Source organism: Hydra vulgaris, chromosome 07, assembly GCF_038396675.1.
Source record: "Hydra vulgaris chromosome 07, alternate assembly HydraT2T_AEP".
Lineage (NCBI taxonomy): Eukaryota > Metazoa > Cnidaria > Hydrozoa > Anthoathecata > Hydridae > Hydra > Hydra vulgaris.
In genome coordinates this window covers 37,740,595-37,760,255 of record NC_088926.1, presented here as the reverse complement: position 1 = coordinate 37,760,255, position 19,661 = coordinate 37,740,595, and the positions used below count along the sequence as shown (strand labels likewise).

The window sequence follows — 19,661 nt, the reverse complement described above, 5'->3', positions numbered from 1 at the left end:
AATTTACACACTAATCAGTAATAATATAAAGCTGCTTTACAATGTCTTTATATATTTTATTAAACATTTTATATTTTAATCGTAGAAATAACTAGCATATTTATTGTCTTTGCAAAATTGATCCAAATAAACAATACATAATTATTATTAATTTGTATGCCATCTTGATTTATAGTGAGACCCAGGGGTAAATCCCCCAACAACCCTGGCCAGTCTGTCCATGGGAACTTTGGAAATTCCACTGAGTATATATATATATATGAGTATATATATATATATATATATATATATATATATATATATATATATATATATATATATATACTCAGTGGAATTTCCAAAGTTCCCAGGGACAGAGTGGCCAGGGTTGTTGTTATAGTTATTACTTTTGAATTTAATATCTACATTTTTTGAATATTACACTTGAAGTCATCTTTTATTGTTAGTTATTTAACTTTGACGAACAACTGAAAACAATCAAGTAATGGGTACACTATCTATAATAAATTTTATTTTTTGTCTAAAATTTATACTTGAGAAAACAGGGGTAACCTTTTTGTATTTTGTTGCCAAACTTTATTTATCTTTCAGAATTCATATAATGTTCTTGTTTTTCTAAATCTTTTTAATAAGCAGTAATTTTGGTTACTTTTTATCTTTTCGTCTCGTAATTCCATGGTTACATATTCTGTATTTTTTATTTCATAACTAATCCATAACTAAGAGGAGAAAATACTTCAATATATTTCAAATAATAATACAAATTATTAAAACCTAATTAATTTCAGGTACAAAGAAACAAAAACATCGAAATTTACTGCTGTGTACAATTCACCGCTCGCGACCATATATATATATATATATATATATATATATATATATATATATATATATATATATATATATATATATATATATATATATATGTATATATATATATACATACATATATATATATATATATATATATATATATATATATATATATGTTGAACGTCGTAATAGCATAAAATAAGTAATTATTTTTAAAAATAACACGATGTTTTTTATTCTTGACATGTTTCGTAAAATTTTATTTACATTTTCAAAAGATTATTTTACAATAATAAAAAACTCTGAAATATATATTAAAAAATAGAAGTCTTTACAGAGAAATATTAACGGACAAAAAATTATACATAATAAACCAATATATTTATTACAAAATAACTCGGTAAATAACCAATAAAAATAACCAACTGTCAAAAAATATATATATATATAAATAAACTGACAGTAAAATTAAATAGATAAGTTTATAGTATAATGTAAAGCTTGTTTATTAAGTGAGGGACTTTCCCACTTAATGTGGAGGGCTTCTTTTATCTTTAACTTGTGTTTGTTTGGGGCATTATCCAAAATCTCAAAAGAATCACAGTTAGCCAAATTTTTGCAATTAAGAGATAAATTTAAGTGTTTAAATATATGAGATTGTTTATCACTTTTAAGGTGCTCATTTATTCTAGTTGCCAAGTGTCTGGAGGTTTCTCCAATATAACTGGCATTACAGCCAGCGCAAGAAAATTTATAGACAACATGAGATTTAAGCAGTTTAGGAAGTGACTCTTTTAAGCAAAAACAATCTTGTATTTTATTAGTAGTGAAAATTAATTTTATTAGAATATCCTTGCAATATTTATGAACAATTTTTGAAATTTTCCTTTTAGTGTAATTAGAGTACATTCCAATGTATGGAAGTTTAAAGTATCTTATATTTAAGCTATTAACAATGTTAGACACAGATGGGTTCATTTTCTTATCAATATAGGATTTAATTTCATAGTCAATAATTTTTTGTGGAAATTCATTATTTTGTAGAACTAATGATAGATTCTTAATATCTTTATCAAAACCAAACCAAGAATTATTAATTTTAAATGTACGATCAATCAAACACCGAACAAGTCCAAATTTGTAGCAAGAGGGAATAAAACTAAAAAAATTTTGTAAAAGACCTGTATACGTTTTTTTGTGATAAACTGAAGTCGTAAACGAGTTGGATTTTTTAATAAGTACATCTAAAAAAGCAATCTGGTTATCTTGTTCTTTTTCCATAGTAAATTTCAGATTTTTATGTTGTTTATTGAGGTGTTTGAAAAATTCTTGAGCTTCATATTCAGAATTAAAAATAGCAATTATGTCATCGACATACCGTTTATAAAAAAATGGTGCTGTAAAAGAGCAGTTATTGACCCATGTTTGTTCATGATAACCGACGAAAATATTCGCTAAGATGGGCGCTAAAGGAGAACCCATAGCAACGCCATCTGTTTGATCGTAATATTTACCGCCAAATAGAAAATGTGAACCTGATGTGGAAATCTGAAGTAATTTTTTAAATTGAACTTTTGAAAAACGTTTTGAGTTAGTTTTATCTTTAAAAAACAAATCAGTTGCAATGTTGATGGTTTCTTTAAGAGGAATATTCGTGAACAAACTTTCAACATCATATGAAACAATAAATTTATTAGTTACATTAATTTGTTTTAATTCTTCAACAAAAGAAAATGAGTCTAAAGTGCAAAATTGTTTAGGTATATATGGAGACAATAAATGAGAGAGATGTTTGGCAAGGTTGTAGTTATATGTTCCGATTGTTGAGATGATAGGTCGAATTATTTATTTCCAGACACTTGGCAACTAGAATAAATGAGCACCTTAAAAGTGATAAACAATCTCATATATTTAAACACTTAAATTTATCTCTTAATTGCAAAAATTTGGCTAACTGTGATTCTTTTGAGATTTTGGATAATGCCCCAAACAAACACAAGTTAAAGATAAAAGAAGCCCTCCACATTAAGTGGGAAAGTCCCTCACTTAATAAACAAGCTTTACATTATACTATAAACTTATCTATTTAATTTTACTGTCAGTTTATTTATATATATATATATTTTTTGACAGTTGGTTATTTTTATTGGTTATTTACCGAGTTATTTTGTAATAAATATATTGGTTTATTATGTATAATTTTTTGTCCGTTAATATTTCTCTGTAAAGACTTCTATTTTTTAATATATATTTCAGAGTTTTTTATTATTGTAAAATAATCTTTTGAAAATGTAAATAAAATTTTACGAAACATGTCAAGAATAAAAAACATCGTGTTATTTTTAAAAATAATATATATATATATATATATATATATATATACATATATATACACATATATATATATATATATATATATATATTTATATATATATATATATATACATTTATATATATATATATACATATATATATATATATATATATATATATATATATATATATATATATATATATATATATATATATATATATATACATATATATATATATATACATATATTTATATATAAATATAAATATATATAAATATAAATATATATATATATATATATATATATACATATATATATATATATATATATATATTATATATATATATATATATATATATATATATATATGTATGTATGTATGTATATATATATATATATATATATATATATATATATATTTATATATGTATATATATATATATATATATATATATATATATATATATATATATATATATATATATACGTATGTTTATGTATATATATGTATGTACGTATATATATTTCATATTGCGCCCAAGTCATTTTTTTTTTTTTCGCATTTATGAAAATTCGCATTAATGCCAATTTGCACTGACGACAGTTTGAACTTATGCCAATGTTTTCGGAATTTATTCTTAGCCTAACACAATGATATTTACCAAATGAAAATATAATAACAACAACGTTACTGTAAACAGTTTCGAACAAAATTCCGTTTGCGCAGCCACAGAATACAATATTTATGGCCGTTTTTATTTTTATTAGGCTGCTTAATTTACTAAAATAATTTTTTAAAATTTATTATTAATAAAGAATTTAATTTCTTTTTTAAAGAAATTGTATTAAAAATGGTTAACTTATACATCAGTTTGTACATCTAGTATTTAGAAAACAAGCAAGTCTATTGCAACGTTTCATATTCCTACAGAATTAAACTTAAATTAATTTTTGATACGATTTGTTGAGCTTGTGAAAATAAAGTAAAAGAAAAATTGCTTGTTTTCTTCAATTAAATTATAACTAAACATTCTTTTTTATTTAAATTCAGTTGTACTGAAATTAATTTTCGAAGTATTGTTGGTATTCATTATCACGTAATTTGTCAATTAGTCTGTTTCTGTTCCTTCATGCTCAAAAAATAATTTTGTTCCTCTACTTCTTTTCTTTGAAAAACTTTTGAAATCTTTACCGCCTTCGCGTTTTCATAACTCATACAAATTTTTAAATATTCTGTGTGCTCCAAGTGATTTTTAGTTAAAATAGAAAAAATCAAAAAACTTTCATTTTCCGTTATTAAAACGCATTGATGAAAAAACACTATTTTAGCTTCTTTTTTTTTTTCTTTTTTTTTTTGAGCAGGTTTTCCATTTATTTACGCCACTGTGTTTATAATAATACATTTTTTTTCTTATTTGATTATTTTTCTAAAACTAAGGTTTGTTCCCACACAAGTTAAGGGAAAGAGGAGGAGGGTGACTCATCATTTTTTAATTTTTAGTTTTTTCATTTAAGTCTAATTAAAAATCAAAACTTTAAATAAAAAGATTTAGAAAAAAAATTTTTTTTACAAGAACATTATGTGAATTCTGAAAAATAAATAAAGTTTGGCAACAAAATACAAAAAGTTACCCCTGTTTTCTCAAGTATAAATTTTAGACAAAAAATAAAATTTATTAAAGATAGTGTAGCCATTACTCGATTGTTTTCAGTTGTTCGTCAAAGTTAAATAACTAACAATAAAAGATGACTCCAAGTGTAATACACAAAAAATGTAGATATTAAATTCAAAAGTAATAACAATACTAATAATTTTATTTAAGTTGTTGTAGTTAAATGTGCAGGTAAAAAATGATCAGGTAATACTTAAAATAAGAGCGTACGAACATTTTAAACTTTATTAATAAATTCTACATCTGGAAAACTGAAAAAATAGTTATACTAAAAAAGTACAGGCAGGCAAAAAATTTAAGCTAAACAACCTATTAATTGATGCGGTTAATTTTTTCAGTGCGGTTGATTTTATTTTGTACGGTTTTAAAAATTGGTGAAGGAAACAAAAATTGGTGAAGGCAACAAAAATTGGATAAAACTAAAAAATAAAAATTCTTAATTAATAAAAACTGTTACAGTGCGTTAAAATACAGAGTTTATGTATTTACACGAGCATAAAAATAAAAGATTTTACAATATAAGAGAAAGATGAAAGTAATTTTATTAATTAGACGTAATCTTTAATTTTTGCTTTAAAAGCAATAAGTTTCATATTATTCAATTTTAAAATTTCATCTTCTTTTTTCATCAATTTTAATTTAATCTTTGATTTTTGGGCTTTTTCAATTATCTTATTTTTGTTTTGCGTATTGCTTAGCTAAATCTAAAAATGGTTACATATTGCTCAGCAAATTTAAATGCGTCATTCAAAAGATTTTTTATTGATAGAACGATAAAAGAAATGTTTTTTTTTTAAATTTTTTGTTCTAGAAACCTAACGACTAACCTAAGAAGGCCTAACGGTATTGTCAAAGAGTACCGCGGAAGAGCATTAAACTAGGATGTACACGCCTCCTTTCCAATCAATGGTGCGAAATATGCCTAGAGCTCGCTTCAAACGCTGGCTTTGAATCTCTTGCTTATTGAGCAAACGCTCTAACCACTGCGTCACGGTCGATAAAAAAATTGATATTTATTAAAATCTTTCTCTTTTTTTTTACCTCTGAAACAATGGTCAAACGTTTTGCGTTTTTCGTTTTTGTTTTTTTTTCGTTTTCATTTCATTTTCGCTTTTCCATGGATTCAGACTATATTGAGACTATATCGAGACTAGCTCAGTAATGACAGATAAAATTAATTTGTGGATTCTTTTGCCAGATAAAAAAACGGACTTAAGGTTTGTTTAAAAAATTTATTTTTATAATCTTTTAAAGCAATAAAGCAGTTAGATGGTGTATTAATTTTGTGGTGTATTAATTGGTGTATTCGTTGTGTATGAAGCCATTCTATATCAAGGCGCTAGAGACAAGAATGAAAAAATATTTGCGAGTAAAACTTATTATTTTAACTTAAGCTAACTATACAAAATCTTTTAAAATCAAAAAATTTATTGCAGTTTTTTGTAAAGCATCCTCTTTTTATTTAATTGAGATATATATATATATATATATATATATATATATATATATATATATATATATATATATATATATATATATATATATATATATATATATATATATACACTATGTGTTGTCAAATATGTTAGGTGTTTCATACATTTTGTGGGGACCTTAAAATTTATTAAGCAAACTTAATATAAATGGTATGTATATATATATATATATATATATATATATATATATATATATATATATATATATATATATATATATATACATACATACATATATGTTGGATTGAATATTAATTACAGAAAAGGAGAATGTTGTGAAAATCAAATAATTAGTCTACAGGATCTTCAGAAACTGCTGAAAAAGCAAATTAGTTATTTTTCATTACAAAATAGTATTTTATTACTCGGTCCGTATTAAAAACTTTATAAATTGTTTAAGAAATTTATAAAGTGACGGACAAAGTTGAAAACTTGAAAAGTTTTATACTAAACTATAAAAGTTTTACTTTAAATGTCAAAATAGGTCTTAATTTCTTTTTCAATGAGAGTAACCTCCCCCTAACACTTACCTGAATCAATTCCATAGTGTAACCAAAAAGTTTATTAGTTGTTATGTTGGACCAAATAAAATCGCAAAATGCTCTGGTCTTGTCAGTTTCCCAACTACTGTATTCTTTTTGAATTTAAAAAATCTTGGTTAGACGGAGGTAACAAAAATGGATTATTCGCGGACAAATTTTTAAGGTAGGAATTATAATTTTTGCACTTATAAAAGTTTTGAACTCCCTTGTTAAAGAGCTTTAATAGATATTTTAGGTTTCAATTTGAAATACTGTTCTTATTAATCTCTATCATTGTTTAAAAAAATTGTTATTACTATTTTATTTCAAAAATTATTATTATTATTATGTGTGGGTTTCTAGGGTTTAAAATAACTAGAAGGTGGTTTATCTGATTAACTTTTGATTAAATTAAATAAAATTGCTTATAATCGACCAATACAATTTGTATTGCAGCAGTACTTTGGTTGATATGGTGCTGATATGTGTTATATGGCGAATTGTTGTAAATATGTATTGTTAATTTTAACTTCATTTAATTTATTAATTTTATACGATAATTTTTGTAGGGATAATATCGCTTGTTTAATCGATTAACTAAAACATTTCCCCAGAGTTTACAAGAAGTTATTAAAATTGACTCTGATGTACTTATGTTCTAAAAGAATTTTTCAAGTTTAAGCTAGGGTGCTTGTCTCATGCACGTTTTATGCCCAAAGCTACCTATTATCTTAAGGTTCAGATATTGTAATTGCAGTTTATTTATTTGTAATTTATTTATTTGTAATTTATTTATTTGTAATTTATTTATTTCTAATTTATTTATTTGTAATTTATTTATTTGTAATTTATTTATTTGTAATTTATTTATTTGTAATTTATTTATTTGTAATTTATTTATTTGTAATTTATTTATTTGTAATTTATTTATTTGTAATTTATTTATTTGTAATTTATTTATTTGTAATTTATTTATTTGTAATTTATTTATTTGTAATTTATTTATTTGTAATTTATTTATTTGTAATTTAATTATAGTTGACACATATGGTTGTTACATTGATAGCTCTATAATTGGCTAATTTAAGTCAACTGACATTTATCCTTCAAAAATAATAGAGATTCCAATCCATATTTTATTGTACGAATATTGGTAGAGTTTGGTTTTTCTTATCTCAGATTTGATTTGAGAAACTTAAAAACTTCATTCACAGATATAGACGCAACTTGTAATTTTACTTTGAAAACCTCAGTGACTTAACAATGCAGGTATATTTGGTGTATAATTAAAGAACCGCTGTTTATTAAAAGAGTTTCAAATGAAGATTCATAGTCTCTAGAGGTAATTCTTAGAGCTCTCTCATGGATTCGATTTATGCGATTATTTAGTTTCTTACTGTGAAACAACCATATAAGTGGGCAGTATGAGAAGTTTGAAGTACTAAATAAAGAAAGTATAAGTTCACGTTGTTTGAAAGACATATGATGCGATTCATGAAAGTGCGTTTACTTGTTTTCTTAAGAACAATCAGAAAATCAAAAGAATCAAGTCTAAGGCAATGGCCAAATCAATCTTTTATTTCGTCTGGTTTTTAAATAGTTTTGTTATGACATTTAAATAAATTGACTGTCTACTAAATTGAATAATATATTTTCTAAAGTCAACTAAAATTGGTTAATACATTTTTGAAATTGAAAGTCGAAAAAAAGTTGATTAAGTCAAAATATAAGAATAAACTTTTTTTCCTTAAAAATCGCATTAAAAATAATAAAGTAATTTATATTCGCTTTTCATTTTTTTAAACAAGTAATTATCATAAAAATACTGGAGCAAAACAAAATGAGAACAGGGTTGCTCCGACAACAAGATAATTTACTCCCAGACCCCAATGACTAAGGAACCGTTTTAAATACTTGTTAAATATCAAAAAGTTTGTATAAACTTTTTGTTTATCATCTTTACAATGTTATTGTATAGACGACATTTAGATTTTGAAGCTACACAATTTGATTATACCCCAGCACCCCGAGCTAGCTTGGAACGGCCCTAAAAGTATTTATGAAAATCACAACATGGAAAAAAGGAAAAATAAAAATTAATGAAATAAGAAAGTTTAAGATTGCAACAGAAAGTTTAAGATTGCAACAGAAAGTTTAAGATTGCAACAGAAAGTTTAAGATTGCAACAGAAAGTTTAAGATTGCAACAGAAAGTTTAAGATTGCAACAGAAAGTTTAATATTAAAGAAATATTGCAAACATGCTATGAATTTTAAAAAGGTAAAGAAACACAAAAAAAGTATGCAATAATTATAACAGTATTGTCATTAAATAAACAAAAGTTAAAAATTCGAATAAATCAACTTTTAGTCGATTAGTAGGAAACCCATAGTCGATTAAATTGACTGCTTGATTTTTCAAATTCAAAAGTCGATAATAATACTATTTTTAAAGACTTCTTTACCTTACGCCTTTTCAAGGTATAAAAGCGTATTGACAAATGTCAGCCGAGAACCAAGAGGCCGTATGTCCGCATTTTGTGTTTTTTCTGTTTATTATCAATAAATATCAACAATCAATCAGTATGTGTCCAATAAATCTAGTCTCAAGAATGATACAACTTTTTTAAATATTTATTAAATTAGTAAACAAATTCTAGGAGAAATTCTTTACAAATCAAATTTTAAAACTTGATTTTCTTGGAAACACAAAAAATGGACACTTGGTTTTCGACGGGCGAAATGACGAAACATAGAAAATACGTATAACAACATGTTCAGTATTCCGAAAAAGTTTTAAATGGAATTGATGCGACGATAGTTTAAATGGAATAACATTCATGGCACCTTGATGTAACTTGGGTTCCCCTTGCTCTTCTAGACCAAGATATTTCTGTTGCAGAGAGAGGTTATTGCAAAAACGCACTTCTTCAAACCAGTTTCGGAGCTGCTCATGAAAAACCATTAAGAGAGTTTTTTTTCTATAAGTTTACAATGTTGGTCGTCATACTATAAAACTATTAAAAGACTTCTACATAAGCAAAAATGTAAACAAGATAAGCTAGGCAAAAAAGTTCGCTAATATCAGTCTTAAATTTAAAGTTAAAAAGATTGTAAACAAAATAACTACATTACTTTAGAGAAAAATAAAAATAGCATTAAAAATCTAAATATTAAATTAAAATAATAGATAAAATAATTAGTAATACTCTAAAATGTTATCGAGGGAAAAAATTAAACTTTCTTGTTTTTAAAATGACGAATAGAATTAGATCAATCAAAATAAAAATTCGAAAAAGCAAGTTTTTTACATTGCGGTCACGATAAGATATTTAGGATTTTCGTTCGTTAAAAAAATTTATATTTTTTTTAACAAACGATTTTGTTTTTCAATGAGAAAAATGATCAGCAAAGTTAGTTATGCAAATGACTCGTTTCTAACAATGTAACTTCCCCCGGCAATATTAGCATAATCAGTGTAGCTGTGAATAAATGAGAAATAAAGTTGTCTTAAGTTTTTCTTATTGAGATAAGTTCGAGCTATGATTGAAACATAATATATGCTTTTAGAAACATACTTAATATGGTGGGTACCATGTTACAGTTAATAAAAAGTTAACATGGTGGATACTATGATATAATATGTTGATTCCAAGTAATGTTCTCATCAACACCTAAGAATTTAAAAACAAAATCTCTTTTTATTTTAATTTAATTATTAAAAATTTAAGGGAATTTTTTCCCCCCTTAACAAATGAATAAGGGTGCATATGAAAGCAATGTTCACAATGAAATAAGTTGTATAATTTTAATTGATACTGTTTATTTGATGATGAATTGATGAACTTCTTTTCAAATTTTTGCTTTTTTAACAATAATTTTTTACAACAATACAACGAGAATTATTTAAAGTCGAAGATCTTTGATATACTTGCTGAACTTGATGCAACAAAGCTAATAACAATATTCCCTTCAAACAAGTTGCACTAAGCTCAATTAGTCTTTTTACCTTAAAGAAAAACAAATATAAATGAAAAATTGTTATTAAGCTATTAAGGTTAATATTGTCTAAATTATCAGGGTCAGGTTATCGCAAAGAATCAACGATAATTTTTCTTAAAAATAATCTTTGATTTTTTGGGATCGAAGACAATTTCAGAAAAATTATCTTTATCCTTTCGGGTATCTATAATAAAAAATATCCAGGTTTAAGTTTGCTCCGTATCTGGAAACGGTTTACTAGAAAATCAAAAAGTTTTTCATACGTAACCGAATAATATAATATCACTTTGAGAGCGAATTCGTGCTTTTTTGTCAGTTTCTGAAGATCCTGCAGACTAATTTTTTAATTTTTACATGTTTTTTTTTCTGTGATTAATATTCAATCCAATATATTTGAAAGAATTTTATATATTGGATTGAAAAGGAACCTTAAAGTTTATAGAACAAATCTTAAAGTCCTGCCTGGGTTTTAAAATATCCAACAAATTTGTCAACCTAGTATATATATTAGAATTCATAGTGCTCGATTTTTACTTTCTTATTGTTTTATATTATTTTTATTACTCAATTTTATTATTTTTATTTTTGTTTTAATGAATGATTTATTTAATGATTGGCGCAGTGAAGTGTACATATATCAACAGAATATCTAGAGATATGCCTAGCGGAATGTACATAGATTGAATATCTAGAGATAGGCGCATCGGATTGTACATACATCGACTGACTATCTATGAATAGGCACAGTGAACAAATGAGAAATAAAGATATTTGGTGAGGCCAGATGGTCAATATATTTAAAGAAAAGTTTTTTTTTTAATTTCTAAACGTTTTTTTTTTAATTTTTATTTTAGGCGCCCCAAGAAGACCTAACGGTCTTGTTACAGAGCACCGTGAAAGAGCATTTAATTAAGAAGTTCACGCCTCCTTCCTTACCGATGGTGGGACAAAACTCTAGATATCCAATGCTCACATCGACTTTTCCTTTTATAACTTATTTTTTAAAAAAGACAAAAAGTTGACAATTTATGAAAAAAAGTTATAGTCAACCATGCAATGGTATACATGATGATTTTTTAATGTTGAAGATGTTATACTTATGTCAAATAAGGAAACTTTGAAAGAATTTGCGACGTTTGGAACCTGGAAACCGAAAAGCCCTAAAATTTTGGCTATAACGAGTGATCGACAGAGACAGGAAATACACCAAAACCGAAATAAACCAAAATATCAGATAAAACTAGTTCCAAATCCGACAATTTACTAAAATTTATTTTGGCATACATCTAAAAATGCAATTTTACATTTAATTTTTATTTTTTTGACAACTTTTTTCCACCTTATATAAGAATAATAACTTAACAGCCATAAATAAAAAAAATTACTTATAGAGAAATCTATGACATGTTTTTTGATGCAACGTCAACTATGTCATGTTTCGTGGGAGAGCTTAACACTCCTTTATTCACATAATTTTTCTTTTTTTTGCATTTTACTTTAGTTTATATTTGTAATAATTTATTGGTGATTACTACTTTATTTTAGTGTGTATTTAAATAACATAAATATAAGAAAAGTTTACAAAATAAAAAACGTTTTTTAGAAACAGTTCCAATAGAGTCTGGGTCAAGTTAAACGATTACCACTCTAATATCTGATCTTCTTTACTCCATTGATACTTTCCACCTCGTTTAAAAAACATTTTTTCGTCAAATCCACTTTTATTTAGAGCATTCTGCACACCAACGTCAAGCAAACTAAAAAATGTTCAACGATGTATTATGTAATAGTAAATAATAAATACATATTAAATAACGATTAAATAATAAAAACATTATATGAGAAGCCCATCTGCAAAACGCGCTAAGTTACAAAAATAAAATTTTGCACTGTAAAAGAACTCCATGGTATTTATCCAACTTTTTCCATTGTTATGTTACGGTAAAAATCTGTTTTCAATAAATTACGGTCTTTTACTTATACTTTTAAGATTTTTGAAATAATCACATCACTTTATATGATTTTGTCCGTATTTATGATAAGGAGAAGTTCCGCAACGTTAAATTACGGACTTTAACTGCATATTTTAGTATATTTTAGTAGTCTCTAATTTACAGAGCGCCATTTTTATTTTTCATGAGAAGAAATTATACACGTATATAATTTCAAGTTAGAGATTTTAATATATTTAGTTTTGCTGGAACTAAAGAAGCGCATTCACAAAAAATTCTCTTTAATTTAGATTAAGGATGCTGTTATAAATAGATATAGATATTTATTAAAGATAGGTACTTCTGAAAATTAGTTTCCTATATTATATAGGATTAATATGGTATAAAAACCTTTTCTTATGTATTGAATTTTTTTAAAATTAATATTATTTAGTGTTACGTTTTTATAGTATATAAAAGAAACATTAAACAATATGAACTTTAAAAAAATTCAATTCATAAGAAAAGGATCTTAAAGCATTGTAATACAATAAAACATAATTTACTAATAAGTCAAGTTTTATCTAAACGTTATATTGAATTTGCGATTGACAATGTATTTATTTGAGATTATTTATTTGTGTTTTATAACGTATATATATATATATATATATATATATATATATATATATATATATATATATATATATATATATATATATATATATATATATATATATATATATATATATATATATATAATTTATGATTAAAGATTTTTTTATATGTTTTGTAAGTGGCTAAAGTACTCAAAACTGAGTTTTTATATTGTGTTTGTATATTATAATTTTAAATCATTTCACAAGTAGTTTCTTGATAGTCGAATTACATTTTTATAACAACATATAAATTTTATTCATTTATTTTTGACTTTCGCGTAAACTGTGTAAGGTGAGTTAAGTAACTGTTTATTTGCTGAATTTACGAAGTTTTTCTGTCAATTTAAATGGAAAAAATGAAAAGCAGAAACCATTTCATTTTTTCAAAAAAAAAAAAAAAAAAAACCAAAGTTTTTTGTTGTTTTCTTAAAATCAGTATTTTATACAGTAAAAGAAAAGGTTCTAGGTACTAGGTTGCTAGTATGTTACTAGTTATTTAAATATTTTTTTAAAAAGTTCTAAATTGAAAAAATGGGAAAAAAGAAAAAATTAGTTCTGAAAAAAGCAGTTTTTCAATATCTTTTGATCAATAAGCATTATTCAATAAGTGAAAGATCAAGATAATCAAGGCAAGATAATGTGATATATCAAGACACACTGTAAACCGAATCCAAGATTGAAAAATGATCTTCATTATTTGTTTGGAGACAAGACAAATAGGCTCAAAAAAAGAAAACCACAAGCAAGAAAAAGAGAATACTAATAAAGAAAAGGAAAAGAAAGGTTTAATTCATTAGAGGTGAGTTTGTTGCGCAAATTATGTTGGTTGTGAAAAAACACATACTGAAACTTTTTAGTCCCTGTGCTTATTTCGATCTTTAATTAGGTTAACCTAATTAACAGCATGTGTTCCACCGATTGCACCCTCTAACATCGTGTGCAATTTCTGTCTGCTTTTCTCTATGCTACTTTTCTAGCCCGACTACTTCTATCTTTTATTCTAACATGTATTTGTTTTTCTAAAACTCACTTTACTCTTGGCCGTAAAGCGGTTATGACGCTCCTTTTTGGGGGGCTGAACATGTCTTTGCGTACCTTGGTATGGTGGTCTCTGTATGGCAATTAGCCGGAGGAGAATAAACCACAATACCAATTTTGTTGGTTGTGTGAATTAATAAGTGATTGAATATTTGGCATGCAGCTAATGATATAAATTGCAACTGCATTAAGAAAACCACATGCCCATTAAATAATCAGTCTATCAAAAAATGTTGTATATAAAGCAACTTAAGCACCTAATCCCAGTCTTACGGAAAAATCTTATACCGGTATTAGTAAAAACTCATTTAAGCTTAGATTTGAGAACCACCTTAAATCATTTAATGCAACCAGGTATAGGAATGATACAGAACTTTCCAAGGAAATCTAGAAACATAAAGACGCAGGTAACATGCCTATAATTAAGTGGAACATAATTAAAAGATGACTATCTTATAACCCATCTACAAAAAAGTATAACCTTTGCATCAATGAAAAATATTTTATTATGCCTTTTGATAGTCGATTACTACTTAACAAAAAAAGTGAATTGGTTTTTGCTTGTAGGCATAGGAAAAAATTCTAACTTTGATTCTTCCATCTAACTTTGAATCCGGCAATTAGCAAATATTGGATCACGTATACCTGACGTCAGATGCCGTTGCAACGCTTAACTTGTATTTTTTATAACGGTTTTTATTTTATATTTGAATAATATGGCTGATGATTGGTGAATGGCATAAAACTTTAAGTTCCATTATAAAGTTGTATTTTTTCATTTAAATGATTTGAATATAATTTGATCTATTTAAAAAAAAAAGATATTACTCTTAAACAGACAAGAGTTGTATTTCCAGCAGTATAAAACATTCATCTATATATATATATATATATATATATATATATATATATATATATATATATATATATATATATATATATATATATATATATATATATATATATACATATATATATATATATATATATATATATATATATATATATATATATATATATATATATATATATATATATATATATATATATATATATGTATATATATATATATATATATATATATATATATATATATGTATATATATATATATATATATATATATATATATATATATATATCGACTGATTCAGATGCTGAAAATAGAAAAAGATTTGATGAAAATATTCTTAAAAATTTTTTTTCTGAAATAAAAATTAATCCTGACAAAATAAAGAGAATCCATCGCTTCAAAAATACAAATGGAAATAACACAAAAATGGAAACAAGTACACCTTTATTGGTTGAATTACCTGATAGTTCAGATAAATTTTCAATATTAAAAGCTGCCATGCAACTAAAAGATTCTGAAAGTTTTAAAAAAGTATCTATTCATCCAGATCAGAAGGAACTAAAAAGAAAATTTACAAAGAGCTTGATCTTAAAAAGAAATAAACTGAATGAAGAGCTAAATTCGAAAGGTCAGTTGAATAATCCCTTTTGATTTGGAATCAGAAATAATGAAGTTAAAAAGATTAGATCAAATTAGTCAAAAAATAAACCAAAAGGATAAGAAAAATTTAAATCAATGTATGAGTTCCAATGATAATATTTCTGTGTGCAAACCAAATGATTTACTAAACATTAAAACAATGCTTGTTGATTCAAATATTAATAGCAAAGAAGTGCATCTGAGTAGTAATTTTTTAAACTGTTTTTATACAAACGCCACATCACTGAATAACAAATTTGATGAGTTAATTTATGAAATAGCTTATTATGAAATAATCAGATGCAAATTATTATGCTTTTTGAAACCTGGTGGACTGATAAATCAGCAACAAATATTGAAGGTTTTAACTTGTATAGAAAAGATCGTGGACATATTAGAGGTGAAGGAGATTGTATATACATAAAAAATACAATTAAATCTTATCCTGCAATTGAAAACTGTTTAGCTGATAATGCCATCGAACAAGCATGGTGTTCAGTTGAGATTGGTCTGGAAAATATCTTATGTGGATGTATATATAGAACAGGTGCTGGTGATATATCAAGTTGCCAGAAAATAGTTAAATCTATTCAACATGCTTATAAAGCTTGGAAAAATGGTAAATACACGGGATTTCTAATCTGTGGAGATTTCAATTTTTCTAAAATAAAATGGTTCAATCATTGGTCATGTAAACTTGAAAATGATTCAGATTTAATTGCCTTAGAATTTATAGAATTTTTAAGCGATTGCTTCATATATCAAAATGTCTTGTTGCCAACATTTCAAGTTAGCTTTGGGTTTAACACAAGTTTATTAGACTTGGTCCTCACAGAAAATAGAAATCAGGTTTTTTCTTTGAATCACTTACCTCCCCTAGGTGGAATTGAACATGAACACCATATATTGAATTTCAAATATTTTTATAAAAATAACGATATTGATCAAAAGCCAAAAATAAAATAAAAATTATTATATAATAAAGGAAATTATGAAGAACTTTCAAAATATTTTACAAGTTTTGATTGGGAAAATGAGTTTAAAGATTTAAATGCTAGTCAAGCTTATAAAAAATGGCTAAGTATATATCATACTGGATGTGGTAAATTTATTTCAATTATTAGTTACGATACAAGTAAAAAATATGCTCCATGGATGACTAAAGAACTTCGAAAAATGGTTAAGTTAAAGAAAAGGTTATGGTACAAATGCAGGGATTCAAGATTTAAACAAACTGACATGGTAAATAATTATAAAACATTGAATGTAAAAAAAAAATGTAAAAAAAAAGAGTCAATAAAGATATAAGAGCTTTTGAATTAAATCTGGCTAAAAACTCAAAGAACAACCCTTAAAGTGTTTATGCATATTTAAATAGTAAAATAGTTATAAAAGATTCAATTAAAGCACTCAAAACCTTTGATGGTTCAATTATAACTAATGAAGTAGATATTGCAAATTGTTTAAATGAGTATTTTGTTTCAGTATTTTTAAAAGATGAGGGATAAGACCATGTAACTTTTCCTTCAAAATGTAATTTTTATTGTAGCGATCCAAGATCAATGCAAACATAACTCTACTATTCAAGAAAGGGGATAAGTTAGATCCTTCAAATTATCGACCAATATCAATAACATCAATAGTATGTAAGGTTATGGAGAAAATTATTCACAATGTTATGATGAACCATTTGGCTTTAAATAAGTTAATAGCAAGTGAACAGCATGGATTTGTTAATGGTAAAAATTATTGCCAAAATTTATTAGAGACTTTAGATTTTATAACAAGCAAAATTGAAACTGGTAATAATATTGATATAGCATTTTTGGACTTTGCAGAAGCCTTTGATTCAGTTTCTTTATCGAAATTATGCTGCAAGCTTTATGATTATGGTTTTCAATCTTATATCCTACAATGGTGTAAATCATTTCTCAGTAAAAGAAAACAACGAGTAGTTCTGGGTAAGTTTGTTTCAGATTGGCAGGAAGTCACAAGTGGAGTTCCCCAAGGTTCTGTCCTCGGTCCACTTCTGTTTATCATATTTATAAATGACTTAACAGTAAACATACTAAATAAATTAGAATTACTTGCAGATGATACAAAAATAATGTCAGTAATTAATAATGAAAGTAACAACAATGCTCTTCAAGAAGACTTAAATAAGTTATTAGACTGGTCGAATAAGTGGTCTATTAAATTCAACAGAGAAAAGTGTAAAGCAATGCACATTGGTAATTCGAATCCTCAATTTAGTTACAAATTAGGAGATCACATTTTGCAAAAAGAAGAAGTTGAAAGTGATTTAGGTGTGATAATATCAAATGACCTCAAATGGGAAAATCATGTTATCAGTGTAGCAAATAAGGCAAATCGAACACTGGGTTTTTAAAAACACGGATTTAAATATCTTGATGTTTCCATATTAAAGTTATTATACAAGTCAACTATTAGGCCACAGCTTGAATATGCAGCATCTGTATGGAGCCCATTTTGTACTAAAGATATTAAGAGACTTGAAAATGTACAGTGTAGATCGACAAGGATTGAATCATTGAAAGGTATCTGTTACAAAGAAAGAAGAAAAATATTAGGTTTACAAACCTTACAAGAAAGGAGAAGATAAGGCGACTTAATAGAAATGCTTAAAATATTAAATTCAACCGAATATATTAGATTTGAAGAGCCTTTGAGTTTTTATCACAGCATGTCCAGATATCTTCATAATAAAAGACTTCATCGACAATATACTAAAAAATTATGCAGGTATTATTATTTAACAGAGTGGTCGACGATTGGAATTTACTGTCACAAGATGCAATCGATTCTGCAAACAAAAACTCGTTCAAAAATAGAATAGACAAAATTTTCAACTTTTGATACCAAATTTACAAACTTTTTTTTTTAATTATATTTATGAAATTTTACATTTAATGGCTGTTACAGTCAGAACTCTACGTAGTTTTGACTCACCAAACTTAAATAGTTTGTACAGCAATTTTTATATATATATATATATATATATATATATATATATATATATATATATATATATATATATATATATATATATATATATATATATATATATATATCAGGGCTTATATATTATATATATATATATATATATATATATATATATATATATATATATATATATATATATATCAGGGCTTGTGATGAAGAAAATTGTCAAGCGTGTTATATCGCGCTCGTAAAATTAGAATACGTTTTCATCGAGCGTGATTATGTGCGCTCGAAATAACGTCGGCAAGCGCGATCATGAAAATTGCCGAAGGCGATGCTCATAAAAAGCTTTTTATTTTTTTACATCTTTTTTTATTTGTTACATAATTCTGTCGTCAAAAAATGTTTGAATTAGTATCACACTCATGAAACTACTTCAACGAAGTAGATTTTTATACTTCCAAACTTCTTGTATATTGTCAGATCACGATTTTATTTTTAACTATTTGTTATAAAAAAATAATATCAAACAAAAACGCAAATTCTTACTGATTTTGTATTAAAGTATAATTTAGTGACTTTTGGTTTTGATTCGTTGTTTTGATATATGTATTTTAAAATGTTACGCTGTAAACTTAATTAACGGTTAAATATAAAATGGTTTTTATATTTCTTGATATTTTTTAATCAAATTAATTATTTAATTTTTTTCTAAAATTTCTTTTTTAAATTACGTTTTTTTTTTATCTTAAAAAAATAAC

The 19,661-nt window shown here is 25.2% G+C and overlaps 2 protein-coding genes across 3 annotated transcripts in view; both read right to left on the bottom strand.

The window, feature by feature from the left end:
- Positions 1–1,281: 1,281 nt before the first annotated feature.
- Positions 1,282–9,781, bottom strand: LOC136082745 (uncharacterized). Its single transcript, XM_065802167.1, has 2 exons — positions 9,580–9,781; positions 1,282–2,552 (listed from the first exon to the last, which is right to left on the bottom strand). The coding sequence occupies exons 1-2, from the start codon at positions 9,779–9,781 to the stop codon at positions 1,282–1,284; spliced, it is 1,473 nt and encodes a 490-aa protein (XP_065658239.1).
- Positions 9,782–12,346: 2,565 nt separating this feature from the next.
- Positions 12,347–19,661, bottom strand: part of LOC136082455 (S-adenosylmethionine-dependent nucleotide dehydratase RSAD2-like) — a 69,177-nt gene continuing 61,862 nt past the window's right edge. For both annotated transcript variants that reach the window (XM_065801798.1, XM_065801799.1), the window contains one exon: positions 12,347–12,575. In XM_065801798.1, the coding sequence (XP_065657870.1) occupies positions 12,458–12,575 (118 nt within the window). In that variant the 3' untranslated portion in view covers positions 12,347–12,457. The remainder of the gene's footprint in view (positions 12,576–19,661) is intronic.